Genomic DNA, 9,445 nt, shown 5'->3' on the forward strand with positions numbered 1-9,445 from the left:
CTCTCTAGAGGGGAAGGCAGATGAATAAGCCAATGGCTACAACAGGGAGGGAGCTGGGAGGGAGGCAGGATGCTTAGAAGTACCACTGTGAGCACTTTAAGAGGATTGCAGGAGGGCAGAGCAGGGAAGCCTTCCAGGAGGAACTTACAAATAAGGTGAGACCTGAAGAATGAGTAGAAATTTAGAAAGGGAAGAGACTCAAGAGTGAGTGATCCAGATAGAAAAAAGAGTGTGTGCAGGCCATGAACAAAGGCCGCATACATGGAAAGAACAGAGAGAACTTGGATGGAGAGAGGGTGCAAGGAGGAAAGTGAGTGTGGTTGGGAGGCTGGGAGGCAAGGGCAGTGTAGCCTGGCCCTTTCCTACCCAGTCCTCCCTCCAGGGCTGCTTTGTTGCCATCCAGCACAGCATCCCTCCCCAAATCCTCAGAAGGGGGCAAGACTGGGGCGGGACCCTCAGGATGTCCTTTGAGAAGCTTCTCAGCCCCCAGAGCCTAGGGACCTACTCAGGATCCGGAAGTGATGCTGTGCTGCAGCATGAACTTAGGATCTTTCTGGGCCCTTGGTAAACCTCCTCACCAATAGGGTCCTCAGAAGGGCAGACCCCAGGTGGACGAGCTGGTGCCTCCTGTTCACTTGGGCTTTGTTGCTGGGTGTCTGGCACTTGGAGCAGCTCACAAGCCCCTCACATTCCCCCTGTGCCCCCAGCCACTCCTCCACACAAGCATGGCACAGAGACCACCACTTTGATGGGCTGTAGCTCTAGAGTCCTGGCTACTGTCCTCCCAGAGCCATTCCTGCATGGTTGCTTGAGGCCCCAAGTGGTGCCCAGTATAGGCCCCGCAGGACTCTCAACAAGGGGGCTGCTGCAGGGAGCTCTCTCTTAGGCATGAGGGAGAGGCTGATTCCTCTTAGGCTCCCAGAGCAGCCAGCTGAGCCCTGGTCTCCACGGGACCTGAAAGGACAGAAAGCCCCTCTGGCGGCCACCATGGGGGACCCTAGCAGTCTGCTTCCCGGGGAGGCCTTGCCTGTCTTGATCATTAGCTGGATGCCTCGGTCTTCACTCACTGCCCTCCTTTCTGATATCCTGGGACCCAGAAAGTCTGCCCTCACTGACCGGGGTGGTGAAATCTCCCTGTCATCACCCTCCAGTCAAGGGGATCTTCTGCAGACCTCAGCAGACCAGGTACCTGCAGGGTGGGTCCTGGGTGCTGGCCCCACTTTCCTGTCCCCACCCTGCTCAGATTGTTTGGTCGTCAACCTTACTGACCTGTGTGGGCTGACCTGCTAGGCAGCCATGCCTTTCTCCCTGCCTCTGCTATTCCCATCCTTGGGTAGTAGCACTGCATACCTACTGTGCAGCCTACCAGCCTTCGAGAGAGCAAGGTTCAGCCAGTGGAAGTCCCATTTTAGAAGCAACGTGGGGGCAAGTGCAAGAGCTCAGGAGCAGCCTCTGCCCGGCCTCACACTTGCTGTGTGACTGAGAAGTTGGTTTACTTCTCTGAGCCTAAGCGTTCTTGTCTACAAAATGGGCCAATAATCCCTGTGCCCAAGGGCCTTCCAGAGTTGTGGTGAGGGCCGGTGAGGGGCTCAGAGTCTGGGCAAGGACGCACACAGGCAGACAGATGGCTCTGGGTCAGCATGACTCATGCCATGAGGGAAAGCACCAGACCCAGCCTCGTCAGGGCCAGAGGGCCAAGGAAACTCCCAGAGGAGATGGCATCGGAGCTGAGGGTTTGCAGGATTTTCTTTTCTTCTTTTCTTTCCTTAAAAAAAAAAAAAAAAAAAAAAAAGTGTTTCTTCTTTGCAAAGGCAGTCAATATTCAGCATAAAAGAATCCAGCAGGCAGTTCCAATCACCCTTCCTCCAGTCCCACCACCATCAGTCCTATTAGGGCATGCTTCCAGAACTCTGTCCTCACACAGGCATGTAGTGAACTGGGATTTTTCAAAAGAATTAGGAGAAGAACGGGGAAGGGAGGGCCCAGCCTTCCTTGTTCAAAGGGGACCTGTGATATGGAAAGGGACCAGACTGTAGCTCATCGGGACCCTTGAAGGGGTTCAGTGCAGCTGGACTGTGGGTGCAGGAGCCAGACCTCAAAGGTCTCAGGTGCCACACTAAATGTGTTTGGATTTATCCTGCCAGCAGTAGGGAGCCCTTTGAAGGGATGTTCTCAACAGGGTCTACAAAAGACCACTTTAGGGGGTGCCCTGCTGCCTAGTCAGTAGAGCATGCAACTCTTGATCTTGGGGTTGTGAGTTCAAACCCTACATGGGGTGTAGAGATTACCTAAACACAAAATATGTGTTTGTGTTTGGCAGTAGTGGGGGCACAGAGGCCGATGTAGTAATTAGCCCTGGGAAGTGAGGAGGCCTGGCCTGAGTTGGCCAGAGTGGAGGCTGAGGACTGGAATGGTTGAGAAGGAAGGGCAGGCCTTGAGTATGAGTGGTGAAGTCAGGGAGGATTTCCCCTTTGCTAGTGGCAGCCCTCTGGCTGGGCTCTCTGAGAGAAAGGGGATCCTCAGACAGGCCTGGACACATCTCCAGGGGCCAGAGGAGCCTCAGAGCTCCCTCTCTGCCCTTGGGAAGGAGCCATTAGAAACGCCCTGGAGGAGTGGGCAGAGAAGGCACCTAAGTTCAAAGGAGTCAGAGCCTCGGCCTGGAACCCAGCCCTGCCCACCCTGCCAGCCCTGCCAGCGCCCTTTCCCACCTCATCACTGGTTACAGGAGTGAAGGGGCAACCTCGCCTCTGTTTTCTCTCTTCCCGAGTTCCCTACAGATCTCTCGGGCCCCTTCCCGGCCTCACGCCAGGAGAGGGCAGAAAGGACTTTCCGATTGTGGAGTGGAGAACAGAGGCCTGGAGAGGCCCTAGGGTGTAGACTTCTCTCCTGACAGGGTGAGCAGTGGCATCTCACCCCTGGGCCAGTGCTCTGTCCTCTGTGGCTTGGACTGAGTACTGTGGAGGAAGCAACTGTGAGGCCTCACTGAGAGTATGACAGGCCCAGGGTACAGTGGCTTGCAGGGAGGGTCTTGTGCCTGGCTTGTCCCCAGGGCTTCCATGACTGTGTACAGATGACAGAGATGACCTTCCATCCAGATCAGCCCCACCCTTCCTGCCACTTCAGGGACCGTCTGTGCACCCCCCGCCCCCTGCGTTTTCCTGGTGATAAATGGCGGCTTCCTGATCCCAGAAAGCTGGAAGTTTACTGGGGAAACCAGAGTGGTGAACCGAGCAGTAGTGTCCTCACGTCTCGTGGCATAGCGTGGCCTGCCGGGCTATTTGGTGGGACTTGTCACCCCTGCCCCAGGTTTCTCCAGATCACATCTGAGGCCATAGTGTAGAGCATGGCCAAGCCCCCATCCCAGATGCTCCTGGGGCAGGTTTGCAGCCACCTTAGGCTTGGAGCATTCTCCCCAACCCCAGCACCCACACAGGCACACATAGCAAGGCCAGGCAGGTGGTGTCCCAGGGGGATTTCTGCAGCCATTTACTCTCTATCCCTGGGGATGGAACCCCTCTGATCTCTGCCACTGCTGAGGTGGAAAGTAGAGCTACCCTCGCCGTGTCTCCCCGATACCCCACCCCTCTGTGAAATGGGATCTGCCTTCCTTAGACCACATCGCCATGCCTCTGACATAGCACTCAAACTGGATGCTTGCCTGTGTCCCTCCGCTAGCCCAGGGGCTATAGGGGGGGCAGAGGCTGCCTCCTATGCATTTCTGTCCCGCTGTCCCTAGTATGGAATGGTGGCAGTAATGACAACAGCTAACACCTTCAGGCATTCACTGGGATGGGTAAGGGTGCAGGCTCCAGAGGCCGACTTCTGCATTCAGGTCTCCAGCTGTCTTGTCGAGGTGGGGATTATAAGAGTACCAACCTCACAGGACACTGCAATGAGTTAATGGATATAAACCTCTAAGCCCAGTTCCCAGTATAAATGTTGGCTCTGGTCATCCTCCTCCTCATTATTATTTTTTTTATAGACGTTCTATGTTTTATAACCTTTAAATTTTGTTGGAATTTTCTTCAGCCCTATTGAGGCATAACTGACAAAATTATAACATGTTTAAAGTGGATATCATGATAATTTGGTGTATGTATATACATTGTGAGACGGTTCCTCCCATCTGGTTTATTCACACATCCATCACCTCACTACTTAGGTGTAGGTTTTTGGTGAGAGCATTTAAGTTCTACTCTCTCAGCAAATTTGTTATACGATACAGTGTTATCAACTCTAGCTGATAATCATTCGTTGTTTACTGTGTGCTGGGCACTATGCCAAATGCTTTAAATAAATTATTTAATCCACAAAGAGCTCCATTTCTCGGGTGAGGAAGCTTGAGTCGTAGAGAGGTTGAGTAATTTGCCCTGGGTCACCTGGAAGACCAGATCCCCAACCCGGGCACCCGACTGCGCTCTTAGGCACCACCCTGGCCAGGCGTTCATACCCGGTGAGCAGCTGAAGGAATGAAAACAAACACAGGTTGGCCCGGATCGGGAAACCCTTATAAGGGGCCTTTTCTGTTTTGTTTGAAGGCTCAACCACAGGAATTACCTCTTGGAGTCTCCCCACAAGTACAGTGTTGCCGACCTCCAGCAGGTGAGAATGCCTTTCTCTACCCCCAGACCTCCCAGAGGGGCCTCATTCCTGGACACATCAGACAGGAGGTGTGGCTGCAGCTTTTCAGCACCTCAGACTATGTGTCTGGCTGTCCCAGGATTCCTGGGTGGTGACTGAGCGCCAGCCCCCTGCAGTAAGCAGGCAGTCCAGCAAAGCCTGGGGAACAGGAGCCCCTTGGCCCCTTCCCTGCCTCTGGCCTCGTCCCCAGCTAGAGGGCAGCAGGAGGAGAGGCCCCAGGCGTGAAAGTTGAGGACATTCCTTTCCTTCAGGGAGGGCTCTGTGGATTTGGGTCTCATCCTTAAGCCGGTTACCCCCAGTGACCTCCGTGTGCGGGAGCTGTACACCTGCATTGTTCAGCCTGGTCCGGGGCGGGGGGGGGGTGGTTCTTGCCCAAGTGGGAAGATACTTCTTTGGGAATAGGAGTTCTTGAGGCAAGGTGGAGCCACATTTTATAGATGGCCTCAGCCTCAGCACAGCTACCCAAAAGGCCTGTCGGCCTGCACTTGCCCTCCACAGATCGCGGATGGAGTGTATGAAGGGTTCCTCAACACCCTGATTGGATTTGCCTCCCAGCATGTCTACCACTGTGACCTGTGCACCCAGCGTGGCTTCATTTGCCAGATCTGCCATCACCACGACATCATCTTCCCCTTCGAGTTTGACACCACAGTCAGGTATGGGGGACACCCAGCCTGCCACCCCACCCTTATCCACAGCTGGCGCCAGCTATCCAGGGAGGCAGGCCCAGTGCCATTGTGCAGAAATACAGGGACCCCCTGTCTGTGCCGGTACCGATGCCCTGGGCAGTCACGGCAGCTCCGGTCCAGCTCAGAGAGCCCTCCAAAGGCCCCTGCCTAGATCAAGGAAACTGTCTGTCTCCCTAGAGAAGAGGTGGCTTGCTGCCTCTTTGAGCAGGGGCCTCAGTTTTGTCATCTACAAACAGGTTGAGGAGGGACTGAATGAGTTACTGCCCTGGAGCATTAGAACAGGCCAGGCACCCTGTGGGTGGTACCTGCCTGCCTCTCTCCTGCAGTAATGATGGTTCTTACCCGATTATCACTCATTATCAGAAGCCTCTAAATGGAAAAAGTCATCCACCGACCCTCCATTCCAGCCCGTGTGGGAGTGGAAAACTGAGCAGGTGGGAGCATTCATTCATGTTCAGTAGGTGTCTCATGGCCTAGATTCAGCCCCTAGCAGGAGTTTTTTAAACGGCAGAGGGTTTTCAACATAGGCAAGAAGTCATTTCATGAGTCTCAAGCAGCATCTTAAAAAGTGAATTCGAACAGAGAGTGTCAGCAGTGCCTGTGGCGTGAAGGAGGGTAAGCATTGTCGCGAGGTTTTATTTGGCCATGCAGAGGCAGCGCACACGTGCCTTGGGTGGCGGGTGCCGCTCAGCCTCCCCGCGGGTTCTGGTCAGGAACGCTGGCCAGCCCCCCGGCCCATGGCACAGGCGGTGCTTGCTGCTATCCCCCAGGTGTGGCGAGTGCAAGACCGTCTTCCACCAGAGCTGCCAGGCCGTGGTGAAGAAGGGCTGCCCCCGCTGTGCCCGCCGGCGCAAGTACCAAGAACAGAGCACTTTCACCTAAGTCGCGTGCTGTCCCCACCAAGGCTGCTGGGTGGGGGCTCGGCTCACCCATCTCAGCTGGGTTTGGCGTCAGTCCGGATCCTCTCAAGGTGTCACAGCTGTCTCCCCTGTCACGAAGACTCCGATGTGACCAGAGCACGAGCCTACTAGAGGAAGCCCTCGATGATGTCACCCAGTCCCTCTACCACCTGTCTGCTCCTGGACATGGGGACATCATCAGATGCCCCCATTCCAGGGGATGGAGGGAGGGGGAACTTTGCACTAATCAGGCCCCAGCTCACCTCACAGACATGGCACATCCATCAGGGCTGTTCAAACACTGTGGAAACAAGACTTGGGCGCATTCTCAATTCCACATTCCTGATTAAAAGGTCTAGTTTTTTAAGGCAGGTTTTTTTTTTCCCCTTCATATTTCAACGGAAAATATTTTTTTATTCTTGACCCTACACAAGTCACCCAAGAAATCCAGGCCTTCTCATGCTGAGCAAATGTGTGGGAACACTTGGCCCGCAGGCAGGCGCGCGGCTGGGCAGGCAGGCCACTGCTGGGCCAGAGCCTGCCAGCTGGACTGGGTGCCTTTCCTTCTCCTACACCGGGCGCTCACTGCCCACAGCTCAAGTACGACGTGCCAAACTGCCCGGGGGCTGGTGGGATGGGTCTCGATGACCGCCCTCTCCCTCTCCCTCTGTTTGCCCTGCCCTGTCCACCTCACCTGGAAGCCCCATCACCTTTCTCCATGTCAGAGCCCCCCAGCTCTCGTGTAGTCGGGGATCTTGGTCCCTGAGGGAGAAGGGAGGGACTTGGAACCAGCACTGTCAGCACTTTGAGCCTTTCTTGGCTCAGGGCAGGGTGGTCATCTTGCCTATCCCTCAGCCCCTCGCCATCCCATCCTACTACAGACCCCGCAGCCAGATGGGCTGGGGGCGGCTGCAGACACACTCTCGCCCTGTTCCCCCACTGCATGACTGAGCCCTGTGGGAACAGAGGCAGGCTGGGCCCACAGAGAGCCCAACGAGCCCAGGCCAGCGGCCAGCCTCGGGCATCGGGACTGCCAGGCCCCGCACTGTGGAGTGGTGACCCCCGTCCTTCCACAAAGAGTGCCAGCCCTGCTGCAGAGACGCACAGGGACACGTGGGAGCAGCCACCTGTTGGAAGGACGCTGAGCCTCAGTTTACAAAGCCATGAATTCACAAAGCTTTGCTGGACTGGCCCAGGAGGGGCCCTACCAGAGACTGGAAAACGTCATTGGAGCATGATTGCCTTTTCAAGGGGGTCTTGGGGTAGAGCAGGAGCCTGCCATTGTTTTCAAAGTGACCTTTAGACCCTGGGGTTTGGGGGTTGATTTCTCTGCTGCCTTCTCCCATCTTTCCTGCACCCACAGCCCCCACCCCCACCCCCACCGCCACCCCCCGGCCCTGGGTCCTCTGGCCATCCTCTCTGCTCTCAGCTTGAATTGGGGGCCTCAGGTGGAGATTGCCTGTCACTGTCAAGAGCTGAATCTACTCCCACCTCTCCCTGGGGGTGATTCGGGTGCTGAGTCACCTGCCCAGCCCTGAGAAGCTGGATAAATTGTGCAATAGAACAGAGGAGGTGGGGGGGGGGGCTGTCCCAGGGGGCTGCCCCACAACTTCTCTGTCCCCGGCACGGAAGATGGTGCACACCTAGGCCCAGCATGCCAAAGCCTCCTAAATGGGAAAGTGGGTCCTTATCTCCGTCCTGCACCCCCATAGCCAGCATTAATGCTCCCCCACAGACCCAGCCTGAGCAGAGCCACAGTTGCCCCAGGTCCCCAAGAGGACAGGGGCTGGCCTGGGGTGGGCAGTGCTGCCCAGGCCCAGCCCTGGCTCCTCAGGCCCGTGAGTATGTTATGTGCACCAGAAGGTGCCCTAGGATGCAGCAGGAGTGAGGCCCTAGGGAGCTTGCTTAGGTTAGGTATCCACCCCGCCGCCGCCCTCCCAGGAGTATCCTCCTAATAGCATTAGAACTGACCCTCTCCCCAGTACCAGAAAGCTGCTAATCAAATGAGTTGACTTCTACCCTCTCACCTCCAACGGAAAGCTGATGTGAACCTCAGTGGTGCCCACACTATTTTTAAAATGCCATTTTATGCAATAAACTGTTTCTAGCGGGGGGCGCTGGCCCTGAGCAGCGCTTTGCAATGTATGGAAGGAACTGCTACAGTGTGCATTTTGGATGTTTTTGCAGTAAAGACCTGATCTTTTTCTCTTTTTCACCTGTGATCTTTCTTCTGAATCCTGATGCTGCCACTGGCTGGGGGAGGCCACCAGCAATCCTGTGGTTGGATTGCCCCCCCCCCCCCCCCCCCCGCTCTCATTAGCTGGGGAGGTCTGGAGAGGGAGGGTTGGTAGTAAACATTTGCAAGCAGGCGTCTTGGGCACGCAGGGGAGAAGAGGTGCCACTAGAAGTCCTGGCCAGGGAGCCAGGGGGAGATTTCGGGGCCTTGCTTGAGGTCTCTTCACATACACTCATGCATAACAGCGGAAGCTGCTGCCTGAAATCCCACCACAGTGGCACCTTCGCTGTGCCTGTCAAAGCACAGAGCCCTGACACTGGAACATGAAGAATGTTGGGACTATTTCCCACTGGGTTTTCCAAAGCAAGTGGGGGGGCTTAGAAAAGGCTGAGCAGCGCCAGAATCAGGGGTCCCAGTGGCCTAGACTTGGCCACTACATTCCTCTAAGTGCCAGGAGAAGCCCACCACTGGCCGTGATGAGGCCAGAAGAAGGAAACAGACTAGTTCCAGGGAAGGCAGATTGTGGGAAAATGTGATTGAGACAGTCTGCTCTGTTGCAGTTCCTTGTCCTTGAAGATACCTTTCGGGCCCTGGGGGAGCACCTTCTGCACATCTCCTGAGCCCCAGCTTCCCTCAGGGGCCTCAAGTCTCTCCAGGTCAGTAGGAAGTGGGCTCTGAGAAGACAAAAGGAACTGGGTTTGAGGCCTAGGGACAGGGAGGCCAGGGCCAGGCGACCTGGGTGCCTCATCCTCAGCAAGGTGCCTCTGAGGACATTCCTTTCTCCCTTCCCCCTCCTGCCTGAAGGAGAATGGGGGGTTGGAGACGTCAACCCAACACCAGAGAGGACAGCTCATCTAATAAAAATAATGTTCATAATAACAAAATGTGCTCCTACAAAAATGTGATACTATACTGTGCTTAGTGCATCTCATTCAATCTCGCCAACTATCCTGGGAAGTAGCTGTCACTGTCCCCAGTTT

The 9,445-nt window shown here is 55.5% G+C and overlaps 1 protein-coding gene across 1 annotated transcript in view; it reads left to right on the forward strand.

The window, feature by feature from the left end:
• The window catches only part of LOC112912653 (putative pleckstrin homology domain-containing family M member 1P), a 39,872-nt gene extending 31,428 nt beyond the window's left edge, over positions 1-8,444 (forward strand). Inside the window, 3 exon segments of the mRNA XM_072746971.1 lie at positions 4,535-4,602; positions 5,140-5,297; positions 6,101-8,444. Coding sequence (XP_072603072.1) covers positions 4,535-4,602; positions 5,140-5,297; positions 6,101-6,212 — 338 coding nt within the window. The 3' untranslated portion in view covers positions 6,213-8,444.
• The last annotated feature ends 1,001 nt before the right edge of the window (positions 8,445-9,445 follow it).

This window comes from Vulpes vulpes, chromosome 2 (assembly GCF_048418805.1).
Source record: "Vulpes vulpes isolate BD-2025 chromosome 2, VulVul3, whole genome shotgun sequence".
NCBI classification, from domain to species: domain Eukaryota; kingdom Metazoa; phylum Chordata; class Mammalia; order Carnivora; family Canidae; genus Vulpes; species Vulpes vulpes.